The sequence below is a fragment of the Hylobates moloch genome, unplaced genomic scaffold (assembly GCF_009828535.3).
Source record: "Hylobates moloch isolate HMO894 unplaced genomic scaffold, HMol_V3 SCAFFOLD_21, whole genome shotgun sequence".
Classification (NCBI taxonomy): domain Eukaryota; kingdom Metazoa; phylum Chordata; class Mammalia; order Primates; family Hylobatidae; genus Hylobates; species Hylobates moloch.
Window position 1 is genome coordinate 37,917,789 of NW_026652296.1, and position 27,068 is coordinate 37,944,856.

The 27,068-nt window shown below is 47.2% G+C and overlaps 2 protein-coding genes and 1 long non-coding RNA gene across 6 annotated transcripts; 1 reads left to right on the forward strand and 2 right to left on the reverse strand.

Annotated features, from left to right (window-relative positions):
- Nucleotides 1-1,196: 1,196 nt before the first annotated feature.
- Nucleotides 1,197-16,379, reverse strand: GZF1 (GDNF inducible zinc finger protein 1). 4 transcript variants are annotated; one of them, XM_058432846.1, is made up of 6 exons: nucleotides 16,236-16,379; nucleotides 8,519-9,906; nucleotides 7,175-7,269; nucleotides 5,329-5,496; nucleotides 4,513-4,670; nucleotides 1,197-4,117 (listed from the first exon to the last, which is right to left on the reverse strand). In XM_058432846.1, exons 2-6 carry the CDS (start codon nucleotides 9,883-9,885, stop codon nucleotides 3,869-3,871), a joined length of 2,037 nt encoding a protein of 678 aa, XP_058288829.1. In that variant the 5' UTR covers nucleotides 9,886-9,906; nucleotides 16,236-16,379; the 3' UTR covers nucleotides 1,197-3,868. The 4 variants fall into 4 exon arrangements, with proteins under 4 accessions (XP_058288829.1, XP_058288827.1, XP_031999151.1 ...); XM_058432844.1 differs by having other exon boundaries at nucleotides 1,197-4,163; XM_032143260.2 differs by lacking the exon at nucleotides 16,236-16,379 and adding an exon at nucleotides 12,039-12,123 and having other exon boundaries at nucleotides 1,197-4,163.
- Nucleotides 16,380-16,499: 120 nt separating this feature from the next.
- On the forward strand, nucleotides 16,500-18,034 carry LOC131382193 (uncharacterized). Its single transcript, XR_009211452.1, has 3 exons — nucleotides 16,500-16,671; nucleotides 17,498-17,587; nucleotides 17,669-18,034. It is a non-coding gene; the product is annotated as an uncharacterized LOC131382193 (long non-coding RNA).
- A 1,754-nt stretch (nucleotides 18,035-19,788) lies between these two features.
- NXT1 (nuclear transport factor 2 like export factor 1) lies at nucleotides 19,789-23,831 on the reverse strand. The gene is made up of 2 exons (XM_032142615.2): nucleotides 23,561-23,831; nucleotides 19,789-20,589 (listed from the first exon to the last, which is right to left on the reverse strand). Exon 2 carries the CDS (start codon nucleotides 20,526-20,528, stop codon nucleotides 20,106-20,108), a length of 423 nt encoding a protein of 140 aa, XP_031998506.1. The 5' UTR covers nucleotides 20,529-20,589; nucleotides 23,561-23,831; the 3' UTR covers nucleotides 19,789-20,105.
- Between the last annotated feature and the right edge of the window lie 3,237 nt (nucleotides 23,832-27,068).

A 27,068-nucleotide genomic window follows, 5' to 3' on the forward strand; every position in this document is an offset into this window, starting at 1 on the left:
GTACGTGATAACCCTGCAGACCTCACATTCTTATCCCTTCCTTGAATCCTTTAGGGTCTACAGTTACTTGCAAAGTTGAGGAAGGCATGGTTGCTGGAAGACTGGTGGGGAGGTGAGGCACCCCTAAGCCTGACACTCTCCTACCCCAAGAAAGTACCACTCAACTATCTGGTCAGTGTGGGCATTTATCTTAATTTTGCAAAGTATCTGCACAGAGAGAAGAGATGCCCCTGGGGAAGGGTCAGTCCCACTGACCACTGGGGCCTGAAGTTCTGATGAGGAAGAGGACCCATGGGGGGTAGTGCAGGCTGGCTCTTCCTACCATCTTATCAGAGCTTTGTTTTCAGGTCCTAAGGTATATTCACAACACTTCAAGTCAAAGCAAAATATTTTAAATGGTAGAACAAGCTGTCCCCATCTAGGCATTGAGTTGTTGATCATTCAAAGCCTAAATCAAGTGGCTCTTCTTAGAATCAATTTCCTAATGAAGATGCCACCATGGTAGTTTAAAAGCTTAGTTTTGTCAGCCTTAGTTAAGAGTCCACGTACGGATTGCCAAAGGTACGCAGATGATTTTCTGAGTCTCATTTAGGATGATGTATCAGGGGTCCCCAACCCGTTAGAAACTGGGCCTCACGGCAGGAGGTGAGCTGTAGGCAGTGAAGCTTCATCTGTATTTGCAGCCACTCCCGTGGCTCACATTACCACCTGAGCTCTGCATCCTGTCAGATCAGCAGCGGCATTAAGAGTCTCATAGGAGTGCAAACCCTATTGAACTGCACGGGCACGGGATCTAGGTTGTATGCTTTTTATGAGAATCTAATGCCTAATGATCTGTCGCTGTCTCCCATCACCCCCAGATGGGACTGTCAAGTTACAGGAAAACAAGCTCAGGGCTCCCACTGATTGTACATTATGGTGCATATAATTATTTCATTGTATATTACAATGCAATAATAATAGAAAGTGCACAATAAATGTAATGCGCTTGAATCATCCTGAAACCATTCTGTCCCCCCACCTGTGGAAAAATTGTCTTCCACAAAAGTGGTCCCTGGTGCCAAAAAGGTTGGGGACTGCTGTGCTAGATGATCCTCTGACCTGGTTGGCTTTCTCAGTCACATCAAATGAAATATTGTTACTCCTGAGTACCTGAGTATCATGACATTTGGTTAAATTGACAAGTACCCATCTTGTTTCCCAAAAATGAACTCCTTGGAGTGACAAGGTTTATTTTAACAGGTTAAAAATTAAATTATACACTCAAATTTACTTGTTTGGATAATCATCTACAGCAAAATCACATTTCTGTAAAAATCACCTTAAATAAAGGTCTCCACCACATGGCCCATTTTTTCCAAACGACAACAAAGAATTTGGTAAAACAAAAGGCTGCACATCCCTTTAGAGTTTGGGCTGACAGTATTTCACAGAAAATGGTTGGAAAATGATTGAAGTAAGCTCCTAAATGGCCCTTCTTGAGGCTCTGGGAGAGGCAGTGTGCCGGCACCTGGGCACTTTCCTCATTACACACTTGGGACCAATCCACTCAGAGGGTGGCCTCGCTTCCACTCAGCATGGCTGTACTTGGACTTGGAGGAATGGGGCAGACGCTCCAGGAGGTCCTCTGTAACCAGTCCCCTACAGGGTTAGGTTTCTCTGTTCTCAGGGACAGAGAAATGTATATAGTAGAAGTCATATCTTTGATGCCTACTTTTTACGTCGAAGAAAGTGGCAGAGAGCTCAACCGCCCTTTGAGCCCGGTTGCGGCCTGCACGTGAGCAGAGGCCAGGATTTCTCCTCTCCAGGATCCCACTGCCAGAGACCAACTGGGATCCAAGCAGTTAAACAGCTTAATCCTAGGACTGTATGAAATAAAGGCTTATGGACCCAGATTTTACATTTCATTATTCATCTAATTAAGCAAATTATATGTTTCAATTAAGAATCCTATTTCTGCAGAGCCTAAATTATCACAGAAATAGATCTTTAAAAAAATTGCAAAACTGCTTTTACAAAGCAGACATTAACAACATTTTTTTGTAGAATTTCTAAAGAAACAAATTCAAGACAAAAATCCCTCCAGTAGGTAACAAAATAATCTATTGTTTCAATTCCTTCTGATCAAGTGACTTTATTCCATAAAACAGTACATCAGCTGGGCAGGTTCGGTCTCCTCTGGATGTGTGACAGTCATTATTTATTTGTTCTGTAAACATAACTAGGATACAGTGACATTGTCATAACTAAATTTGAAGTAAATTAGTACTGTGACCTCCAAGGGCAGGTGTGAAACATGTTATCAGCGCTTGAAACACCTTGTAGTGGTTTCACTAACATAAGTTAAAACATAAGCACTTAGGAAGAAAGTCTTCCCTCATTAATTTCTGGCGTAGTGCAGCTACATCTTCATCCTGGAACTTAAGGACAAAGTACCTTCCTCTTAGAAAATCAATGTTTTCACAGCAAGTTTAATAAATTAAAAATGTAGACAAAAAAGGAACTAGCGAACAAAAGAATTCTCCAAGGTTCCCTTTTTTAAATTAATATGTTTAAATGTTACATGTGAATCAAAGCATTTCACAAGCACGTGGCACATACTCAAGGCCCTAGAACCAAATGTCAACATTTAACAAATACAGCAGAATCGTCTTTTCATTGTGAATTTTTTAAAGCAATAATTAAGTCCTGCATGAAACAGCGAAAGAAGCATTTGAGACAGTTACTGGTTCTTCACAATCAACTCTTTAAGGCATAATCGGAGGTAAGTGTGCTGAGACTTTTGGTCCCTACTGCTGTGTTCTCACATGCTCCCAAGGAAATAGACATGTCAGTTACTTGCCTGTTTCCATCTCTAGGTATAGAAACGAGAAGTCTGGGTTTCTGGAAATTACAGAAATAAAGTCAGAAAAACCTGGCAAAAATAATAATACTCTGTGTTCTATAATTTGCCACAGTCACCTCATTTTGCAAATAAAATGACTACACAACTTTCAAGTACTCTAAAGCATCTAATTTTTCACGCCTCTGCAAAAAAATACTATATTGTTTTGCTAGACTCTTTGGTAGGACAGCTTTTACCTAATCTGATTTTTTTAAGACTGAAACTTAACAGTCTCATCTCATTTCTAAGTTGATTTTATGACAGACTTCCTAGCTGCATATGTGCTGAGATTATGCTAGCAGTTTTGCAGGTGTTCAATCTGTCATACCTTGTTTACTGCCTACAAATGGGGGGTGGGGTGGAATGAATGCAACAATCTATTTCTTCAGTTGCATTTGAGGGTCCCCACAGAAAATCCGATTTGCTTCAATTCAACAGGGAAGAAATGACTGAAAATATGTGGCCCCAGTTTTATTTCAGCTTGGAAGAAAAATACCTTAAAAGTAGTTATGAGAGAAGTAAACCCACATGGAAATATAAGGCAGGGTGAGAAGCCAGGAAGACTGCTAACGACAATATCAGGAGCTGGTTCAGTGCTCTGTACTCTGCAGTTAAGACCAGCAGTTGTCTAAACTAGATAATCAAGAATTAGAACGAATAACACATACACCCTACACCAGAATTAAGTAAGGTTATGTTCACTGCCTTGTTTGTCGATAAAGTAGCTGAGATCATGCAGATCAGGATTTTTAAGGGAAAGCTTTAAAAATGCTGTGATAAAGCCGTGCAAGTTAGCAGAAGTTCAGGAAAATCTGCAGAGGCCATTCTTGCCCACATCTTTGCACATGGACAATTATTTTTCTTAGCCCGACATCATCTTGAGTTCAGCTACCACACAGACTAACAGGATGGGAACTGCTTGAAGCTCTTATTCCATGTTGCTCAAAGAGTGAAGCTGTGTGGGCATCGAGTCTGTCTGTGGGGTCAGCTCGCTAAGCTCGCTGATGGTGGTGGCCAGCAGGGTGTCCTGGGACACCACGGAGTCATCCGACTTGCAGGCTGTGTCTGCAGAACTGTTCTCCTGCATGGTAGGTACAGTGCCTTGGACTGCAGCCAGGTTGTGGAAATGGCCATTTTCTGCAAAAGACAGCAATTTATCTGAAAGCTTGGATGACACATACTCTTCGTCAGGCTGTTCAGTCTTGTGTCCGTCATTGTTCTTGGGCGAGCCATCTACAATGACAAGGAAAGACTTCCATGGAGTATTCTTATCGTGTATCTATAAGTTAAACACAAAACAAAAGTCACTGAATGTGTCTCTGAACAAGTGCATCTTTTAAAACAATAGTCCCTCTACAACTTCAATTTTCAACTTTCACTAATAAGTACCCGCCTGCCACCACCCTCACTGTTACAGAGTAGTCATCGTGGATTATGCTTTCCCTGGGCCTTGGGGCCTGGTGTTCCACTTCATTCACTCCGTGAGTGTTCCACTGCAGAGACAACCCAAGGAGAAAGTACTTGTTGTCTCGACCTCTAACCACCTTGGAGAATGGTGGTAGGTATTTCTCTTTCCATGTATCTAAGGACAGCAGCTTGTTTCTCAAATAAGCCAACCCACTGCTTACTGAGGTGTGCCGTCGAAGAGTGGACTTGTCGGTGAATGTCCGTCCGCATGCATTGCACATGAATGGCCTCTCCCCTGTGTGGATGCGGCGATGGCGCTGGAGGGCGTTGAGCTGGGTGAACTGCTTGCCGCACTGGTCACAGCAGTAGGGACGCTCCCCTGAGGCAGGGAGAGAGGAGACTGCTGGTGGGTCCCTTTGGCCTACTGTGCTTAATTCTGAATACATACTTGAATGAATGATGCTGTTGTAAACCACTGGGGAGCCTCAGCATCCAACAGAAGGAAGGTTATGCTGGGAACAACTTAAGGGCTACAAATCTACTATCTCTATAATACCAAAAATTTATGGCCTACACCAAAAAGGGGCCAGGACATGTGCCTGCAGCAGGTATTATAACTATAGGAATGACACCTGTTTTCCACGGTAATGGAGTATATAATTACAAGACCCCTAACAACTGAATATGCATGTGTGCGTGTGCATATACTAACATGTACAGATCATTATCCCTATGTCCACACATCCACATCTACTTCCTACATTCACACCATGACTAAGCTGTCTGTCCTTTTCAGTAAAAACTCCATGTAGCAAAGGGACTTAGTCTTCTCCCATTTACACACATAAGTGCTCCCACTTTTCAGTTTCTCAGAGTTAGAAACAATCTCTAAATAAATGCTATTATGACATACAAAGTTTGGCCAGTTTTCTTCAAAAGCTTAGTTCCAAGTAATTTACTGGTAAATCTACAAGCTTTGGAATTTTTTTTTTTTTTGGCCAAACTAAACTCCCTTCCCTGGGACATTCCAACCATACCTGTGTGGACTTTAATATGCTGGTAGAGTGAATTCCGCTGGGCAAAAGTCCTGAAACATACTTCACATTTAAAGGGTTTGGATCCAGTATGGATTCTATTGTGGTGTTTTAAGTACTCCTTAGAAGCAAAACTCTTGCCACATGTTTCACACATAAAAGGTCTTTCACCTACATGAAAAAATGAAATAAAGTCATAAACAATACAGGCATTAAAAACACATGGAACAGTAGGTCTCCACTGTTAAAACCCACATGAACTCCTCAAAAGTGCCTTGGTAGGCAGCATGTTACATTTTCTAGTAAAAACTATCATAAAATATATATTCATGTATGATGCTTGCTACTTACTGAAAGTTGGTGTAAAATATCCTTGGAAATTGCAAGAAAAATTCCATTTGACTAGAATCAAAGAGGTATTGTTTGTTCAGCTGGCTCACATTTTAGAAATTTACTCATTCCAAACAAGAAAATAATTTCACAACTTCTGTTTGGAGGAACTGCTGGATTATTTTCAAAGGAACACTTCTATGGATCTTTATCAGAATAAAGGGGAAGTTGACAATGGATATGTATCACTATTCTAAATAAGAGTAGCAACTCCAATCAACTTGATTGAATTGTAGGACAAAAGTTTTAAATACCATCTCACTTTTTGTAGTTTAATCCCACAAATAAGACTTACCAAATTATTAGCTGTGCCCGATTTCAGACATCAAAATAAAAACAGCGACTTTAGTAAAATCCTACCATGTTAATATTCTTATCAAAGGACCAATTCTAACTTAATCCTTCATTATAACCTGACTTTGTCCCCAATCCTAAGCTTTCTTTAAACACCAATTCTACTCATTTCTGTAGTCAAAACTCATGTCATTAAATGCTAATTTCATGACATTAAATGAGATTTTCATTTAATAACATGAATTGTGACTTCAGAATGAGCAGAATTGGTGTCTAATCACACAGATGTGGTGTCTAATGAGTCAGAGACATGTCATCTCTGTCTCACATGCATCTGAACTTGAGGCTTGTAAGCCAGTGTTTACAAGTAAGAATAAAAAATGCAAGCAAAGAAGAAACTGAGAAGAATTGGAACACTTCAGTGCTGTATGCTTCTGTATCTTCCACAAGATTCTAAACCTCAGGGTTACTGTGCTGAAGCAGAATAAAGCCAACTTAAATTTTCTCTGTCACATAATAAATCATAAAGACTTTGGAAAACAGAAATGAGATAATCCTACTACCTTAATGTATCATATAACAACTTATTTTCTTCTGGTCTTTTATGTGCAGGTTTTCAGTACAGTTGAGGTTAACTGTACGCTTAATTGTGGATTTTAAAGTTGAACATCCAAGCACAGACTTTTTCATGTCATTCAGAGCCCTTACTCTGAATAGCCGGGTCATAAGCCAGGGTATAGATTTACCAGAGTTTACTGGAGCACTTCCTTGTGGTTGGACAATCAGGCTGTTTCCCATTCTTAGTTAATAAAAATAGCAAGAAGTGGGATAACAGCATACCGCTCTTCCCATGTTGGACAATTTCTTTAGGACAGAGTCTTAGAAAAAAAATTTTCAGTTACAAAAGAACTATTTTATATCTCTTGATACCTAAGACGTGCATGCCAGATCCTATGGCCTGGTGGTATAAAAGCCATGGCCATGTGCACACTAGCAACAAAGGCAATGGGTGTATGTTTATTCATTTTGCTCACTTACTAGATGGAAAAGCTATATCATGGCTTTAACCTGCACCACCTTGGTAGATGCCAACTTCAAAATTAATCAATTGCATTTCCTTCTAGATCTAGGAAAGACATTCAATCACAACAGCATGGGTATTTACCTGTGTGACACCTTTTATGATAAATCAGCATGTGGTTCTGAGTGAATCTTGCACCACATTCATCACAGACAAAAGGTTTTTCCCCTGTATGAATTCTGAAAGTACAACATTCAGATGATAACTTAGGATGTATTTCAAAGCTCACTTTGCAATACAATTTCCACTCTATCCTGCAAAAATCATTTATTCCAAGAGACCTAATGAGAATGACTGTAGTGACAGGTCAAGAGCCCATAATCTCCATCCCAAAATAAACTGAGTTTCTGCACAAGGTCAATGGATCCACACATTTTCCATAAATCACTGACTGGAATGTTCATCTACACCTGATCACAAGCCCTATTGCTGATGCTATAAGGCATGTGCAGGTAGAGACCAGGCCTTTGCAGATTTTTTAAAACACTAAAGACCACAATCTAACATTTGTAAAGCTGTCTCATACACAATCAGCCACAAACACCTTAGGAACTACTGCTGATTAAGTGTCACATGATCAAAAATGTTACTCTCATTTCCTAACATGACATCACCAGTAGAGAAAGGAGAACTGTTCTCAAATTGCTGATGGTGGCATTTTTAAAATGCGTAAGCATTTTAATGTCACAACTAGTATGAAGTAGCAATCAAACATAATTTACTGAGCACTTCCTAAACCAAGTATTTTTAACTTATTATATAGAGTAAAAGATGAACACCATGCTACTAACCCAAGACTGACCGAGGTTTGAGGGCAGATCTAGAAGAGAAGAGAAAACAACTGCTTGTTGAGATTTCAAGAATAAATATACTAAGAACTATAAGGAAACATTTAAAAACATCACCACACACCTACAGCTCAGAAACATATTAAGAAACAGAAAGCACTGTCTGTCCTGATTCTGGAGTGTAGACTGCCCAGATGGCACTCCTTCCAAGCCTGAGAACCGAAAGACCAGAGACGAGTCCTAAAGCCTGAAATGGCATCTCACTGAGGTCTCTACTGAGACTGTGGGACCCGGAGGGTCACAGAACCCAAGATCTAAATGAAGAGTCAGGAAAGGAGAAATAAAGGTAACGAGGCCCAACTCTTCCTCCAGCACAGTGGGGCGAGCCCGCGGCCGCTGTCGCAGTCCCACCAGGGGGACTTCCTGGCCAGCAAGGGCGCCCCAGGGGTCTCAGAACAAGGGAGCAGAGCCATCACTCGCAGCCCCTCTACCTTGACAGAGAACTCAACGCTGTCTCGAAATAAGCCCCCACGTCTGGAGCAGAGAAATTAAGCAGTAAGACATCAAATCCCAGGACGACCTCAGTGCTTGTCACACCCTTCCAGTGCGCAGGGACCCCTCTGGATGGCTCCCTGCGTACCTCATGTGCGTCTTGAGCGCAGACGGCTGCGAGAACCTGGCGCCGCACTCAGTGCAGCCGTAGGGCCGGTCTCCCGTGTGTGTGCGCTCGTGCAGCCGCAGTGCTGTCTTGGAGCTCAGGCCCTTTCCGCACTGGCCGCAGCGGTGCCGCTCGCCGCCGCCCTCGTGCACCTGCAGCACGTGCCGCTTCACATCCTTCTTGCGCTTGAACTTCTTCCCGCACAGCTCGCATGGGAAGTGGCGCTCGCTGCTGTGCACGTGGCGCTGGTGGCTCTTCAGGTTGCAGCGGTTGGCGAAGGTCTGGCCGCAGGTGTCGCAGCGGTACACCACCTCGGTGGCCACGCCATGGCGGTGCTTGCTGTGCTTCAGGAAGCTCTTCTCGTACAGAAACGCCTTCTCGCAAATGCTGCACTTAAAGTTGCTCTTCTTCTTCTCCCCTTCTTCGTCCTCCTCCTCCTCCTCCTCCTCTTCCTCCTCCGGCCCTGCTTTCTTTGACACTTCCTCCAACTCAGCACCTGCCTGGCAACCCTCATTTTTGGAAACCGGCTCCATCTCCGTGCCCACCCTGTCCGGGCTTTGGTCCTGGGGACACCTGTAGTCCCCCATGTCACCCTCTGCACTTTTCTGCTGCTCTCGGAGTCTTCTCGTATATTTCTTTTTAGGGATCTCCACAAAGACCTTCCTCCCCGCCAGCCTTCCACTAGCTCTCCTGATTTTAGGGTAGGGAGGTTTAACTACTTCTTTCTTCTTGTCTAGTTTGTCCTTGGACTTCTTCGGTGGCAAATCTGAAGACATGCCATTGCTGGCTCTCTCTCCTGGGTAGCCCAAGGAATCCGTGAGACCATTGGGGTGAGGGCCATCAGTGGCCACACTTGCCCTGGGGGCAGCAGCAGCACTAACTTGGGAGCCACTGCTCACCTCCACCTCCTGAGACTCTGAGAAATTTTGCAACTCCAAAAGTACCGACTCTAACATCTGTTTCTTTAATTGAAAACAAGTTTCTGATAAGTCCAAACATTTCAGCTTTTCAGCCATTTCCAGCATTCGCTGCACCCGATCTTCTTCTACCTTTACCTTTGCAGTGTAGACAAACTCAAGAAATGAAGCAAAGTCAGCAACCTGTACTTCATTTAAGTAGACATTAGTCCTAGTACCATCCACACTCTTCTCATTAAGGAACACTTCCTTAAAAAACTTGCTGGTGGCAGCCAGCACTGCCTTGTGGGCCATGAAGTCTTTGCGGATGCCCTGATACTCCACGCTGACTGTCACGTCACACAGGTGACCCAGGAGGCGAAGTTCATGCATCTCATGCAGTAGGTTAAATGGGGAGGATTTGGATTCCAGCAGAACTGCACTGCTTTCCATCTTTCTTCCTTCCAAAAACAGCTTTGAAAAAGAAACAAGAATTATACATGAGCAACCACTGATGCAAAAGGACTAAAATTTGAGGATTCCTTCAGTACTTGAGAGGATACAGACTCATTAACAACCTAGCTTTACTCAGGTAAAGATTCAAATGACATTTCACTTCTTAGCAGTTTTCTAAAGTGAAGTTCCTCATGCATTTTCCTAAGATAATAAATTGGCATGAAAAAAAGTGTATTCTAAGATTTCCTCCAGTGATAAACAAATGATGGAAGCTGTGATTAGTGAAATACATTAACACAGTAATTTGCTCACCAAGGTCACTGTCTAATTTGCTTACATAGTCCCCAAAACTGTAAAAGAATTCATGGCAACAATAATGTCTAGTTCTCTGATCAGGAAACCAGATAATTAAAACACATAGCCACCACCATCTGGGAGCAAATCCAAAACCTTAGGGAATCATTTTTGCTTTTGAAAAGAATCAACTAAATAACTACTTTCCATGAGGAAAACTTCTTGGAAAAGCAGTTCACAATTCATCGCCCATTCCCAACATCCTAAACTCCTCATAATTTGAACTATTGTTACTCTACCGAAATAATGTAAGTTCCAAGGCTTTTATGTTACTTTGAGCAAGCTACTTCTGTGAACCCATTTCCTCCTCTGAAGAAGGCTGACCGGCTGTTACCAGGGTTCCATGAGCCTGAAACTTGTTGGCTAGTTGTTATTGGTTTCCCACACATAGGCCAAGGTGCTACAGTGATCCCCATTTCATAGATGAGGATCTATCAAGGTAACAGTCAATGGCTGGTTGGGACCTAAGCCAGGGCCTGGTGCCTGGATTCAACTCAAACTACTCAACACACTCTTCCCCTCAGCCTTGCCAAAAGCAAAGGGCTATCTTTAGCCCCTAAATCTTTCCACTGCAGCGGGCATGCAAATTTCACCAACCCCACCTAAGGCCTCCAGATACCTTCACCCCATCGTCATTTCTGCTGCTTTGCCACAAACTCCCTGAATGTGTTTTCTCCACGAAGTTCGTCCCTGCCCTTCAGCTCCTGAATCTACCTTCCTCTTTGATTCCTGTTTCCATCCATCCAAAGCACATGCCTTCCTTCTAGCCTCCTTCGGCCAGACCACAGATGTCACCTCGGATTCAACATGTCTAGAAAAAAACTTGTCATCATCTTCCCTGAAAAACTAGTTCCACCCCTCTCCCCTTCTGCAGTCTCATCAATGATACCGCTCCCCACAACCACCAGTCCCCCAAACATGGAAAAGACTGCCCTCTGGGAATTCCACTGTAAACAGGTACCTATGAGGTTTGATCAATGTCGCCTGAAGGAGACGCCACAGTAAACTGTGAGAACACTGACAAAGCCTAAGCAAGGGATCTATGAGTGGGGCGGGGTTTCAGTGGTCCCAGCCCCAGCCTGGGGAAACAAGACTGCAGAGGGCTCTCTCAGCCTGATGCCCACATGCACCGCCCAGCCCTGACTTCCCCAGACCTCTGCCAACAGGGCCTTCGAGGGGACCTGATTTCTCAATCAGCAAAGTGGGTTCTGAGCGCGATTTCCCATGTTGCTTGGCTACTGGAGTGCAGGCACTGGAGGTGGAGACAGGGCCCTCTGCGGCCGGTGACAGCTGCGTGTCCGCCGAATCTCATTGGCATTCCGGCCGCCTCCTAGTGCGCCCGGCATGTGCACCACCGTCGGCGGCTCCTGAATCCCCGGGGCTCACGGAGCCAGAGCCCTTCCAGGAGACGCTGCTATCCGCAGCACCGTCCACGGCCACAAGGACCAGGGTTTCCAGGGAGGCTTAAAGCCGCCGCTGTCCTCGCCGCCCTCACGGCACCTCCCACCCTGCCCGCGCCACTTGGCCGCCCCAGCGCCCGGACGCCGCTCCGCCACTCCAAAGACGACCCGGAGAACAAACTACTGCAGCCACAGAGAAGCCCCTCCTCGGCCGGACGCGCCGCCTCCCGACGCGGGCATCCGGGGCCGCGTGGATCAGGCCCTCGGGCCGCCCCCTGCCCCGCTCCCACATCCCCGAGACCCGCAGCTCCACAGAGCAGCCGGGGCGCGCGGACCACAGAGAAGCGGCGGCGGGCGGCGAGGGGCCGGGGCCAGGCCTGTGGGCCGAGCACTCACCTCCCAGCCGGCACCCCCTCTGCCGCCGCTGTCCGCTGGACCAGGCCGGTAGGAACGGCCGGCCCGGCTGGGCGTGGCGTGGCACCCTGCGCAGGCACCGCAGATTGGTCGCTGCAGGCCCCTCCTCTCCCGCGGCCGGCCCCGCCCCTGGCGGGGCTGAGGAAGTGGCTGAGCGCACACTTCGGGCGACGGAGCGGTTCCGGCAGTTTCCTGATCTGGCCGCGCGACTGTCTGGCGACGCCGGTTGCGTCACCCGCCGCGAGCCAAGGCCTGCGCCTGCGCAGGAGACAGCGACGTCTGCTCTGCGGCACGCCACAGAGGGGCGGGGCCAGTCGCGAAAAGTCATATGAGCGTCAGAGGTGCGTGGTCACTTTCGCGTCCGTTCCGGGCTTCTGGCCGCCAGGCGCCGTCGCTTCCGGGCCCCAGCAGCCAGCGGTCAGGGCGTGGCCTGCAGCTCGCGTGCCACTAAGAGCTGCTCAGGTCCCCGAGGCCGAGCGCACCCGTGGGGCCCCGTGGCCACGCGAGGGACCTCGCGGCAAGCCAGGCTTGGAGCTGGCACTCACCGTGGCTACTGGGGGCGCAGCGGCGCGCAGATGCCTCCACGGGCGCTGGAGAACTGGCGCCAGGCGGGGCGCGGCGCTCTCCTCTGGGGCGCTTCTTTAGCGGTGCCCCCGCCCCTACTGGGGGACGCGGCTCGCCAGGAGCCAGGACTGCACCCTGTGGTCTTTATTGCAGGGCTTTATTTTTCCAGGAGTTCCCATCCCGGCGAAGGCTTTGTTCACTACAGAACTTCCCCAGAGACCCATCCACTTTTCCGGGGAAAGCACAATTGATGCCCTAAGATTCGCTGACTCCTCGAAATCTTGCTGTTTCCACCAGTTCTTGCTCAATACTAACCAAAGCCCGCTTTGAAACACCTTCCTTGAGCCAGACTTCCAGTTCTCCATAAACTGACCTTGCATTTTGCTCCCAGCCATTGCTAAAGCTTTGCCAGGTCATGCAGTCCGTTACTGTGGCCAGCAGTTAATTCAGCCATGTCTTATTGATAGGTTGAGTTTGTAATGTTTGGGGACTGTCAGGACAAAAACAAATTTAAAATAAGAGGTTTACTACTTCCTGTTGGAAATAAGAGATTTCCCTCCCTTTTACTTTGAACATTTACTTTTAGAAAATTGGTAATTAGTGTAAGTACTTTTTCCTCTCTTTGAAATATATAAATCCTTTTGAAGACTAGTTAGGCCTTTTTTGTCCGCTTTATAACCTAGATATGTCTTTCTCTAGGACCTAGGAGCCATCTCTTTAAGTATCAAGGGAGTTAATGCCCCTATCTCCCAGTTTTACTGGGAGAGTAGGAGCCTAACTTGAGTGGGCCGTTAGCTCCAACTTACAAAATTATATCATAAAGATACAAGTTTCTTTTTTCTCTAGATAAAGCCAATTGGCTAACACAGAGGATAACCCCAAATATCAGGTTAGATGAACTGTGTGATGAAAAATGCTGCCAACTTCCCTTGAGAACTAGTTATTGTTTATCTTGAAAATGTGCGTAATAGATTGCTTGGCTGCACAAAAGAGGGAGATTTCGTTCTGTCTTTGCAGTCTCTTAGTGGATTGCCTCTGATGAGTATCACATTCTAGTTTAATGCTCATTCAATTACAAAGTGTTTTCTTTCTCCATTACCTTTCTGAAAAGGATTGGGAGATTGTACTTTTAATTATATTTCCTGAACTGGAGCCAGTTTCCCACACATAGTAGGTGCTCAATAAATATTTGAAGAATGAATGAGTGACAGAAATCTTTCTTAGGCGGACTCTCTTTATATTTGCATTCCATGATTTGAAGAAATTGGAATGAATGCAGTTTTCACCCATGGCTCCAGCAGGCCCAGAATCGTGTTTTATGATTTTGTTTTGCATTACAAAAAGGTGGTCAGGCACCATGGCTCACGCCTGTAATCCCAGCACTTTAGTAGGCTGAGGCAGGCTGATCACTTGAGGTCAGGAGTTGAAGACCAGCCTGGCCAACATGGTGAAACCCCGTCTCTGCTAAAATACAAAAATTAGGCCAGGTGTGGTGTCTCACACCTGTAATTCTAGCACTTTGGGAGGCCGAAGTGGGCGGATCACCTGAGGTCAGGAGTTCAAGACCAGCCTGGCCAACATGGTGAAACCCCTTCTCTACTAATAATACAAAAATTAGCCAGGCAAGGTGGCACATGCCTGTAATCCCAGCTATTCAGGAGACTGAGGCAGGAGAATCGCTTGAACACGGGAGGTAGAGGTTGAAGTGAGTGGAGATTGTGCCACTGCACTCCAGCCTGGGCAACAGAGCAAAACTCCGTCTCAAAAAAACAAAACTAAATTAGCCGGGAGTGGTGGTAGGCCCTTATAATCCCAGATGCTCAGGAGGCTGAGGCAGGAGAGTCACTTGAACCCAGGAGATGGAGGTTGCAGTGAGCTTAGATCACGCCATTGCACTCTAGTCTGGGCAATAGAACGAGACTGCACCTTTGATTATGTTAGCTAGCATTCAATGCTGAAAGGATTGCTTTAGTTGCGTGTCTTAATAGCTTTAATGCCTAACCAAAGAAAGAAAAGGCATATGATAATCATATATTTTATATTAAAATTATCTTTATAAATGCTACAGGAATTTATAAACTAGATCAGGTTCAAAGGTAGAAATTACAACAAGCTTATTCAAAGGAACTTCTGGAAATCAGTAAGGTAAAAAACACCAGCCTAACACAAAAGTAGCAAAGTATACTGTAAACTAAAAATAAAATTCTAAGCCCCCCAACTGATGGAACAGACTCCCTCTTGGCCAAGAGGGAGAAAACAAACATTAAAAACGAGTTTTTTTTAAGCCAGAGAAACCTTAAAAACTGAGTTCCTGGCCATGATGGAACAAGAGGTTGGACAGGCCTCATTTCCGTGCACCACCCATCCTAGCATTAAGGTTAAAATAGAGGTCATAAGACTCACAGACTCTTTGTGGCAATACTAAATGATAAAGAATGAAGGGCCATGCCCAGCAAGGGTTGTCATGCACCTCTACACTTCAAGAAGAAACTATGCCTTAACTGCCACAAGGTTTTTATTCTCTAGCAGCCAAACAAGCACTAGCCTCTAGATAAGCAATATTCAAACAATGTGCTTTGCATCCACATGCTGACTGACACGCCCCCGGCCCCAGCCCCGCCACTTCCACAAATAATTACTGCTTTGATTGGACCAGAGACTGACTGCAGTAACTTTTTCCTGATGGGAAACAACCGAATAGGGTCTGATTCTGGCGGTTTACAGAGGCTGCACACAAGTGCATCAGTGTTCTGAAAAGATCTTTCAACTTAGAGGGTCTAAGTGTAATACATGAATACATGTAAATGCTGAGTCCACCCCAAAGTAGGTCACCTATAACATGCACGTTTGTCCAGTAAGCTTGGGTCAGGACCCGTTTCATGAATATTCATAGCTCTTCCTGTGGCCTGTTCATATGTGTACCTGGCTAAGCCCTTCAGCTTAAATCTGTCTTAGGCCCCCTTCCCTCCAGGTGCCTGCCTTTTGAGCTCCTGCCAGAAGCTATGCTTCCCAGCTTGTCAGAAGGGCCACCTTGCAGGTTATCACCCTTTAAAGAAATAAAGCTCTCCTTTCTAAGTTTATGTTGTGATTTTTTAAAAAATAATACAAATAGACAACTCACTTGAGAGTGTGAATGGCATACTTCACTGACAATAGAATACTATAAAAACAATAATAAGCCACTGATAAACATCACCCTGACGCAGTTAAATATAGTGTTTCATGCTGTAGAACTCTGCACGAGAAAAGTACACGGGAGTGAACAATTTTTATGTAAGGGCGTTCACTGCAGTGGACTCACATTAGTGAAACTTTGGAAACAATCTCACCTATAAGGAGATGGCCGAATAATTTTATATATCCAAGCACTGGATTATTATGCCGGTCATTAAAACAATGTTTAAAAATATGTGTAATAGCTTGGGGAAATGCTCACCATGTTATAATGAGTAACGGAGGCTACACTATTTTACACAGGGTCTGATCTGACTTGAAAACAAATCTATAGAAATAGACTGGAAAGAAATGTATCAAATTCTAAACTGCACTGGGAAGAACACTGACGCACGCGCAACCCCGGGGCCCTGCCCACTAGGCGCCCTCGCTGCCCCTCACCTGCACCGCCGGCGCACTCCCACAGGCTCGTGAGGGAGCAGCCGGTGGGTCCGGCTGGGCGGCACTCCCCGCCCATTGGCTGTCCCGGAGTCCGGCCCCGCCTCTCCCCGCCTTCTGGAGCCGCTGGGATAGTTCCTTCCAGGGCTCCTTGAAGACGGACGGCGGGGCTAGGGCGCCGGAGTCACGTGGTCGCGCCACTGCGCGATTATTAGCCGAAAAAAGAGTTCTCCGAAGTGTCCTGAGCGGTCGCAGGGTAATGACGTCGGTCGTATCGGGGATGCTGGAACCTGCGGTTGTGTGCGAAACCGGCGCGACCCCCTGCGTCTTGGTCTCGGGCTGGTGGCCAGCGGGGTCTGGGCTGTGGTTTTACTGAGCTCGTTTGCTGAGCTGCTGTCCTTTCCTCAACATTCCCACTCGGCTGGGCAGCCTACCCTCGGTCAGTACGTCCTGGCGAGAGCTGCCCATGGGCGCTCTGGGTTCCGAGAGCTGCTTCGGGCGTGGCGTTCGTGTCGCGGGGGCCTCGGCTCGGAAGCGAGGGAAGAGCAGCCCTCAGAGGAGCGGCGGCCGCGCTCACCGGGAGCCCGGGTTGGGAGAGGGCGCCCCAGGAGGGGTGTGAGCTCCGATGGAGAAAGAACGCCACCGCCTCGTGGGCGCTCTTCCTAATGTGCAGATTCCAAATCTCTACCATGCTGCAAAATAGGTTACAGTCCACATCAAATTAAGCATGCCCTAAAGGGCAGCTGGGGTTCAGTTGAAACACACGCCTTTACCTGCCTTAAAATTGGGCAAGGTATGACAACGTTAAACCATTTCTCACAAGGCTCGTTGGTGATGTTTAAGATTTTTTGTTTGTTTTTTGATACGGAGCCTCGCTCTGTCGCCCAGACTGGAATGCAGTGGCGCGATCTTGGCTGACTACAACCTCCGCCTCCTGGGTTCAAGCGATTCTCCTGCCTCAGCTTCCTGAGTAGCTGGGATTACAGGCGCCCGCCACCACGCCCAGCTAATTTTTCTATTTTTGGTAGAGACGGGGTTTCGCCTTGCTGGCCAGGCTGGTCTTAAGTTTTGCATCCTGGGTCCCTCCTCTTACCAAGTCCCAGCCTTTTGTCTACAGGACAAAGCAACTTTCTGCAGTTTTCTGTTTGCTCTTTAGAGAGACTGGGCCCTAATTTGGCAAGGTGGTAGGGGAGGCAGGGCTGGTGTTTAAGGTCGACCAAAGCAGCATCTAAATCTCTGCTCTTCCCCCAAATTGTCCAAATTAGCAGCAACAGGTGTGCACCTTCCAAGCTTGCAACAGACCACATTCAGAAGCTTCTTGATTTCCTGGTGTTCTGGCAATATCAGGATCAGAGGTAACATGGTTCAGTAGGACTCCTCAGCTTCACCCAGTGTCCATTTCACCTCCCCAGGCCTTCCAATGTCTCTTCTTCCAGATTTCTCCAAGCCACTCTCCCCTTCGTCTCCTCCACTCCCCAAGGCCCCAACTCCTGCCCCTCCCACCCCAGCCCCTGTTCTCCCTGCCCACCCCCTACCCCACTGGAGTGGCCTTTCATCAAACCCAAACCAAAGAAACCAACAGACCTTGCTGTCACCACTACTGTGGGACCTGGAAGTTGAAGCGAGGGAGAGACGGTGAAACACAGCAGAACGCCTTCTGTTCTTCCACACAAGGTTTGTGGATGTGGCCACTATTAAGAACTCGCACTGCATGATTACACTCAGCACAATTAATTTCTTAAACTTTTTAAAATAATTTAAAATTTAGAAAAAGTTGTAAAAATAAAAACCAGTAAACTCTTCACCTTCATCTGCCTTATAATTAAGGCAGTGGTCAGCGCGCCGGACATAACGGGAGGGGCTTTCGCTTTCCACCGGTGGGAAACCCCACCCGCAGGGACGAAGGAGGAGGGTGCCACGCACACTTGTCTTCCCGGGTGGCAGGGGTGTGGCAAGGGCGGAGCTTCCCGCTGTGCCCTTGGAGGCCGCCTGCAACCAGGCTAGTGTGGGTGGGGACACACGCCCAGTACCCTATCCTCCCTGTCCACTGGGGGTCTGGCCCAGACCTGAGGGGCAGTAGTTGGGGCCGTCCCCGTGTCCTCTGGGCCCTATAGTGAACAGTCTGCCCCATTCAAATCCTTTTCCTCACTTAGGATTGCTGCTGTGTGTCAGTGTCACACACCCCAAATTGATAATGGCTTAAGATGGGATTTCTCATTTAAAAAGAAGTCTTAGGTTGAGTGAGCTGTGGCTATTTTGGTGTTTCCACATGGGACCTAGACTCCTTTTAGCTCACCACTATCCTACCTCTAGGGTATAGCTGAGCTGTTCTCTTGGCCAAGACTGAGCCAGAGCCCATGGTCAGGCCAGCATAACCTTTCCAGGCAGCAGGATAGAGTGGGGAAAAAAGAAAGGTCTGTTGAAGGAAAATTCCCCCAAGTTCAGTCCTACTTCATTGGCCAGAACTTAATCACATGTCAGACCTAGCTACAAATTGAATGAGAAAGTCAAGTCTTTAAGGTGGGTCCCTTGTCTCTCAAAACACTGGGCTTCAGATAATAGAGAAGGGAAGGGGTGTCAAGAGGAAACGGTTACCCATGTCACTGTGCTCATCAGGATTCTTACCCTTCTCAAAATTTCCCATCCCAGTATCTTGACTACCTTATCCCAAACTTAGCACACTCTTACCAAAGACAACTTAATTGGGGAAGCTGCAGCATGGCAGGCACATCATCTATTGGTCCAACTTCTACAGGGTTCTCTATTCTTTACATTGGAGAAATGCAATTGGGTTTGGCCTTTAGGATCAGTAAAAGCAGCTTCTAGTTCTGATGTCCCCCATCCCAGTTTCAGTGCTTCTTCCTCTCAGAATCAGTGCTGATTCACTTTCTCTTTATGAATGAGTTTAATATAGTGGCTTCATTTATAAGCAATTATTAGCTAACTCTAGTATTTCATCTGTTCTCAACATTTAATTTTCAGCTAAGGTGCTAAGGTAGGGCCCAGCCATCTGTTAGGTGATTTTGCTATATCCTAAGGTGATGTATCCTAAAAGACACCTAGGGTGCTTTTTAAAACTGCCCATGCCCAGTCCTATCCTCAAAGATTCAGGCAAACAATTAGCCAGCTGTGGTAGCATGTGCCTGCAATACCAGCTACTCAGGAGGCTGAGGCACAAGAATTGTTAGAACCCGGGAGATGGAGGTTGCAGTGAGCCGAGATTATGCCACTGCACTCCAGCCTGGGTGACAGAGCAAGACTCTGTCTCAAAAAAAAAAAAAAAAAAAAAACCAACCCTCCTACCCACCACCACACACACACAGACTCAAGCATGGTTGGGTCTGGAGTATGGCCTTGGCATAGGTAATTTTCAGTGTCCCAAGAGATTCTAGTGTGCATGGGGCTGTGAATCACAGCTCCAGGTGGGTCAACTATGTGCACACTGGTGCCTAGGGGAGGTACTAAGCTCTGATCCTCACCCCTGTGCGGGTGCTTCCTACTATGCTTTCTGCCTTTAGCCCTCCTCCTCCCTCAAAACCTGGTCAAACACATCAGACAGGGGGAAAGAAGCAACATGTGTATTATTAAATTATTTGTCAGAATTTCCAGAATCAGAGTCTCTACTGGGCAAGTAGAAAAATAGAAAAGTTTACTACTTTGAAAAGGAAACTATGACAAACAAGTATATATTCAGGAAAGGGACTCCTAGAGCTTGAGCAACAAAAAAAAGAGTTCAACCTCAGCACAGTGGAGTCTGCAGTGTCTCCGCAACAACAGAAATGAACTTGTGTTCCTCACATCCTTGAGAGTCAAGGTTTGCATTTCTCTACAGAGCTAGGGCTGAATGAAGCAAAGAGACCTCTGCCACCCCCACTAGCTGGCCCAGTCCTGGAAGCGGAAGCAGTCACTTGCGATCTTCCACACCGTGTTGCTGGGTGAGGCCTGGGCGGTCAGGATGAAGTTCTGGTTGAAGTCCCGTTGTTTGTTCCCCTCAAACTTCACTGATCCACAGATCACAACAAGGACCGTGGTCTGGCTCGGTGTGGCTTCATCATGAACAGGCTGGCAGTCTACCACGCTGATTTGGAACTCGCTGGAAGGCAACATTTCAAAAAACTCACTCAAGGATTCTTGTCCTGAAACAGCATTGCCATTCCAGACCAGGGTGGCTGTGCCCATGTACAGGCGGGACAGCAAACGCCGCCGCTTATCCATGGTGGTGTAGTAGACGTTGACAAACTCCTCAGCAGCTCTGCAGGCCTGATCCACATAGGTCTTGAAATCCACAGATGCCATCTCTGGTTCTATGGCAGGAGGGCTCCACCAGGGTATTTCCGCTGCCTTGGGGAACCAGGGGCTGCGGGAAGTAAGGTTGAAGAGATGTGAATGCCAAAGTTCATTCTGCCCTGACAATGGAACATTCCTCCTTTTCTACTACTGGCAAAATAGTTACAGACTGCAGAACAATGACTGTAGGCTCAAATAGTGCCTAATGCCTAATTTTACTAAGCCTCAGTTTGCTCATTTGTTAAGATAGGATTACCACTGTGGCATACTGAGACAGTATACATTAAGTGTTTAGTTAAAAACATTTCGTTATAGTCAGCACTCCATATCTGAGGGTTTTACATCCACAGATTCAGCCAACCTCAGGGCGAAACCTGCAAATATGTTGGGCTGACTGTACTGTGCCATTTTGTTTTTGTGACGGAGTCTCACTCTCACCCAGGCTGGAGTGCAGTGGCGCGATCTCAGCTCACTGCAACCCCCACCTCCCAGGTTCAAGCGATTCTCTTGCCTCAGCCTCCCAAGTAGCTGGGACTACAGGTGCCTGCCACCACGCCTGGCTAATTTTTGTATTTTTAGTAGAGACAGGGTTTCGCCATGTTGGCCAGTCTGGTCTCAAACTCCTGACCTCAGGTGATCTGCCTGCCTCGGCCCCCCGAAATGCTGGGATTACAGGCATGAGCCACCGTGCCCCGCCTTAATGCCATTTTATATCAAGGACTTGGAGCATGAGCAGATTTGGTCTGTTGTGGGGGTAGGGGGTGCTGCTGGAATCAATTCCCAGAGGATAAGGAGGCCTGATTGGACCACGAATTTTTAAAATCACATTTTATAAAATAGAGTACATTTGACTATGGAAGGCCACTCTTTCCTGAATGCTTGCAACAGACATGACTGCCCCTTGGTAAAGACAGTGGACCATGTTGAAGGGAAGAATGGTCACTGGCCCAATAAAGGCCAACCAAACCAATGAAATGCTTGTCAGCTGCTGAGTCCCGGAAAGTCTATCATGAGCTCACTCAAGAGGAACTGGGAGGACAGAGAAGGCAGGTTTCTTAAGAGGGTAGAAACACAAATGATATGAGGACAGAACCAAAATGGCAGCCATAATCCCCATGATAAGCTGGAAGCAGCAAACCTCTTGGGTGAGTGGGGATTAGAAGGCAGGACACCCAGCTTACACAGGTACTAATATCCACCAGATAAGTCCTGTGGAGCCACAGTGCCTCAACAGAAAGGCATGTTAGATTTCAAAGCTCTTGGGTGTGTGGGCACAGAATGTGAACTATAGCTGAAATGTCACATTGTCCCCCCAATAAAAAAGTCCAAAAGCATAAAAAAATTGACATTTACTTTTTTCAGGGTACAGGTACAACTGTTATGTTCTTTTCTCCATAATTAAAATATTTCACTTAAAAAAAAAGAGGACGTGACTAAAGTAGTGGATTACTAAAATAGAAGACATTACTAAAATAGTTTATACTTACAAACTTAAATAGTGAATAGTTTTTTCATCTCAAAAAAAGACTTTTTTTTTTTTTTTAATGATTAGCTTATGAAATAGATAAAACATTCCACAGAGGGCTGGAAAGAGCCAGGTACTTATAACGGCTGCAAAGGTGGTGCACTGCTTCTGGTAAAGGGCTGGCTGGGAGGGAAGCTGTCCTAAAAATGAGCAGTTAAGAGCCAATTTCAGACGTGGGTCTTTCCACGCCCTCCACAGACCTCAAAGTTAAGCCTCAACTGTACTCTGAACTGAGTACAGCGGTCCCTCGGTATCTGTGAGGAACTGGATTCAGGACCCCCGAGGATACCAACACCTGCAGATGCTCAAGTCCCTGATAAAATAAGCCCCTTTCATTTCTTTCACATAACTTATTGTTTGATATAACCTATGCGCAGCATCCTCCTATATACCCTCATCATCTGTAGGTAACTTATAATACCTAATACAATGTAGATGGGATGTAAATAGTTGTTATACTGTATAGTTTAGGAAACAATGACAAGAAAAAAAAAAGCCTCTACATGTTCAGTACAAACGCATGTTTCTTTTTCTGAAGAATATTTTTATTTGAGGTTGGCTGAATCCACCCCATGCGGAAACCACGAATAAGAAGCGCTGTGTTTGCTAAGGGCTTCGCATATTTAAATGTTACCACATTTAAATGTTACCTCATTTAAATGTTACCATAAATGGATGAAAAAAGTATTACTATAACAATTTTACAAATGAGAAAAGGTTAACCTAGGGCAGGATCAAGGTAACGACGGTTAAGTACACTCCTGATCTATCATTTACAAGACTAGACTGAGGGCTGAAATTTTGTCAAGACGACGCTGTCCTTTTACTCGCGTAAGCAAGTCTCCATGAGCACAACTCCAGGACTGCTGGAGTGGGCATTTTCTCCTAGTGACCCCATTTCTCTTTGGCTGGAATTCCCGATCTCCACCTCACTCTTCCTCCCTCCATGGCACCAGTCCGCCCATCATCTCAGAAATGCCCCTCTTCTCCGCCCCTGGCTGTCTTTCCAAACACAATCTAACAATTGGCCACGCCCCCACACCCCATAGAAGTACCATCTCCACTTTTGGCTCTCAGCTACGTATGGGGCCGTCAGTGCCGCTGTCTGTGTCAAATCAGAAAAAGAACCAGACCGTGAGGACTGGAGTAAGAGGCTGTGAAGACCGCCGCCTCCTCGCACGGCCCGCACTGTCGAGCGTCCGGAGCTGGACGGGAGAAGCTACCACAGTGGCATGGCCTTATTTCCTGTGAGTCGCCTTTAATTCAAACCTAGACAGACGCACGCCCTGCCCTGCCCTCCTCAGACCCGAGAGCTGCTCTGTGAGGGGACGCGCCTCTCCTCGTTGAAGAGAATTCGCTGCCACGCGTTTTGCACAGGCGAGAGCCTCACGCCGGCGGCAACTCTACCACGTGGACAAAGGCACAGCCGTGTCTCATTCTCGACAATGGAGGAGAGCGTGGGGTATGCACGAGGGGCTGTCTCGGGGGTTCAGACCGCCGGGGGACGGCAATCTACCTGCGCGGCGACGTCCAGGGTCGGCGCGGGCCGCGGCGCCCACGGTCGGGACGCCCCCCGCGCGGGCCGCAGTACCACTGAGGGGCCGGCCGCGGAGGTCACAGGGTGGGCCCACCGAGGCCTCGGGTAGGGGCACGGGAAGAGCCGCCTTTCTCCCCTCCTCTTCCTTCTTGGAGACGTACTCTGGGTCACCGGGGCCCCACAGCCGGGGGACTTTCCGGCGCAGTTCCGCGGCTTCCCGCGCGCGGCCAGCCGGGCTCCGCGCAGACGCGAGCGCGCCGGCCCCGCCCACTCCCACATTCCCGTGACAGGCAGCGAAGTCAACCAGTGGGACTGCGGGCCGGAAGGCTAACTCCGCCCATGTGTGGCTTTTAAGAGGCGGTAGCTTCCGGGAGTGTCACGTTCCCAGAAATCCCGGCAAATCCGCCCTTGAGTTTTCATTGGTCCAACCGGGTCACAGACTCCGGCCCATCTGGTTAAGTGGGATCCCTGATTGGGCCAAACCTCTCAGGTCCCGCCCCCTAGAGCTGGGTGTGGCGTCTGCTTTTCTTTCCGCTGCGCGGAGGCCGCTTCGCTGGTGAGGGCGGGGAAGGTGTGTGGGGTCGGCTGAGGTGCTTTCCCCTCGTCCCACGTGCGCCCTGTATTGGAGTGATTTCAGTTAAAAGGCTAATGCAACGTCACCACTTGATGCAATCACGGCCAGCAGCAGCTGCCTGACCCCGCCGAGGCCTTCCGTCTGGCAACATGTGAGGCGCCGCAATGCTTGAGGCCACGGAGGGCAACGCCGGCCGCGCCCCGTTTAATCCGCGTGGCGGAGTGCCTGAGCCGATCGCGCTCCGTAGGAGCTTAGGCCACTTCTAAGCGCGACGTCCTGGTGGATACGGAGGAAGCCGGTTTTAGTCGGATGGGAAACGTAGCTAAAAGTGGGAGGAGACTGGGCCGAGGGTGGGACGTGGGTGAGGCGGAGGAGTGACGGCGGCTCCCCACAGCCCTGAGGCCTAAGGGGCCCCGGGAAACCCGGGCCTGGCTGGGGTTGGGATTCTGTTTTAACGCGTCCCTAGCTACGATTCAGCTGTTCTGGAATGAGAACTGGATTTTTACTGAACTTTACCAACAGGCTCAACAGGATGTAACCATTCAGTGTGGAGGCATGAGAAACTATAGCTTGTAAATTAAAAGAAAAACCTAATTTCTTTAGATAACATTTTCAGCTCCATCTGCTGGTCTAAGGCTGAATAATTAATTGCAAAGCCAGGAGAGAACTGGGGCTAGATGAAGTGAGGTAGTTTAACCTGTGCTTTCTTGGCGTCTCGTCGGCTCCCTTTGTTTGCATTCACAAGAGAATCTTGGTCTCAGATTTCAGGACAAGTTGAAAACAGTTGGACTATTTAGTATAGGACACCTCTTCCCCCCCCCGAACCCCCCCCACACACATACACACTTCAGTTAAGTAGGTGGAAAGTTTGGATTATTAAAAAGACACGTTGGAGGCTGAGCACAGAGGGTGAAGGAGCATTTTCGGGGCTTTATGAACTAAAATGGCTTTTTGAACCCCAAGGCAGTGATACTTGGATTGATCTAAATCGGCGTGGATGGAAGTGGGAATGAGAGTTGATTTACCGCATGCTCAGTAGTTTGGATGTTGTGCTGCTTTTGTTTCCTATATAATAAGCCCCTTTCATTTCTTTCACATAACTTATTGGGGGAGGTACCATTATTTCTGATTTTATAGACAAGGAGGCTGACAAAGAACCATCCTGGTGTCACAGGGTCGATTCATACCTAGAAAAGCTGGTTAGAAGAACATTAATGCAGCTCCAAGGCCTTTTAAAAATGTGAGACTTTAGCCTTGAGAGGCAGGTGTTCTGCCTTTTAGGTTTGTGGGGTCTGCCTTTTAGGTTAGGGTCCTTTTAGGTTTGTGGGGTCTGCCTTTTAGGTTAGGGTCCTTTTAGGTTTGTGTCTCCAGCATATAAAATTGTGCCTGACCCATAGCAAGGGCTCAATAAATACTGTTTGAATGAACAGACAAGCCTGGGTTCAAATCATTGCTCCTCAACTGCATAGTTGTGTTGATCTGTCCTCAACACTCACTCCCTGCTCTCTTTGGAAGCAACCCTGACTTTTATTCCCCCTATTGTAGCAGGACAAGCAGCAGACAAAACCCCTCAGAAACCAAGTTAAAGAAGGAAGGGCTTTATTCGGCCGGGAGCTTCAGCAAGACTCAGGTCTCCAACAACCGAGCTCCCCGAGTGAGCAGTTCCTGTCCATTTTAAGGGCTCACAACTCTAAGGGGGTCCACGTGAGAGGGTCATGATCAATTGAGCAAGCAGGGGGTATGTGAATGGGGGCTGCATGCACAGGTAATTAGAACGGAACAGGACAGGACAGGGATCTTCACAGTGCTTTTTTTATGCAAATAACCAATTAGGTCAGGGGTCTGTCTTTACCAGGCCCAGGATGTGGCGCTGGGCTGTCTGCTTGTGGATTTCATTTCTGCCTTTCAGTTTTTACTACTTCTTTCTTTGGAGGCAGAAATTGGGCATAAGACAATATGAGGGGTGGTCTCCTCGCTTACTATGATCCTGGAGTTTGGGGAGGTCAGAGACATCCCTGGTTCCAAAGGGCACACGACTGGCATTGTATGCGTTGAGCTCAGCTGAGGGTGGTCGGAGGCCCAGTTAGGGCCACTGAGCCTGGAGGTGTTTGCTGAGGGATTCTGGGGAAGGAGATTTTTCTCCTTTCCCTTCTGGACTCACAGTGTGTGGATAGCACTGCTGCAGCCATCTTGCTGCCCTGAGTGGTAGACCCTTGATGATGAGGCAGACAGGAAGGCTGGGAAGAAATCAGGCTCTTCATGACTATGTTGGGAGTCAAATCATCCCTCAAGTTTGGACTTTTCAGTTTCAAGAGCCAGGAAATCACTTTTATCTTTTATACTATTTAAAATTGGGCATAAACATAAAGTTATTTGCAACTTGACTAATGTGGCTTAAGCATTAGCAGGGTGGCTGTGGCAAGTGAGTTAGCCTCTTTGGGGGCTCAGCTGCCTCTTCTGTACAACAGGGGCAGTGGTCATATCCATCTCCTCGGGCTGACGTGAGGAGTGAAGGAAACAATGCATGCTAAGTGCTTCACATGGGGCTGAGCACCAAGTAGCATCCAGAAAGCGTTAGGAAAGCAGAATCATGCTTTGACATTTTGCATCTACAGCAACTTCCTTATTTGCCAACAATCCCTCCAATGACTGGCTTTTAAACTTGGAAGAAGTATATTGACAAATTGGTGGGATTTGTCACCAAATTGCATGGGCACCTTCTGAAGATGAGCCCAGTGGTCCCATGTGCAGCGTGGAGTCCGTCCAGGGAGGAAGGGCACATCTGGTCACACAGGCAGAGTCCTTGGCAGCTCTGATGACAGGCTTGACTTAAGGATCTTTAAGTCTGTAAACACAGGATTGATCTTTTCCCTCATTGTCAATGTTGTTCTCTGGCGCAGGATCTTAACAGCA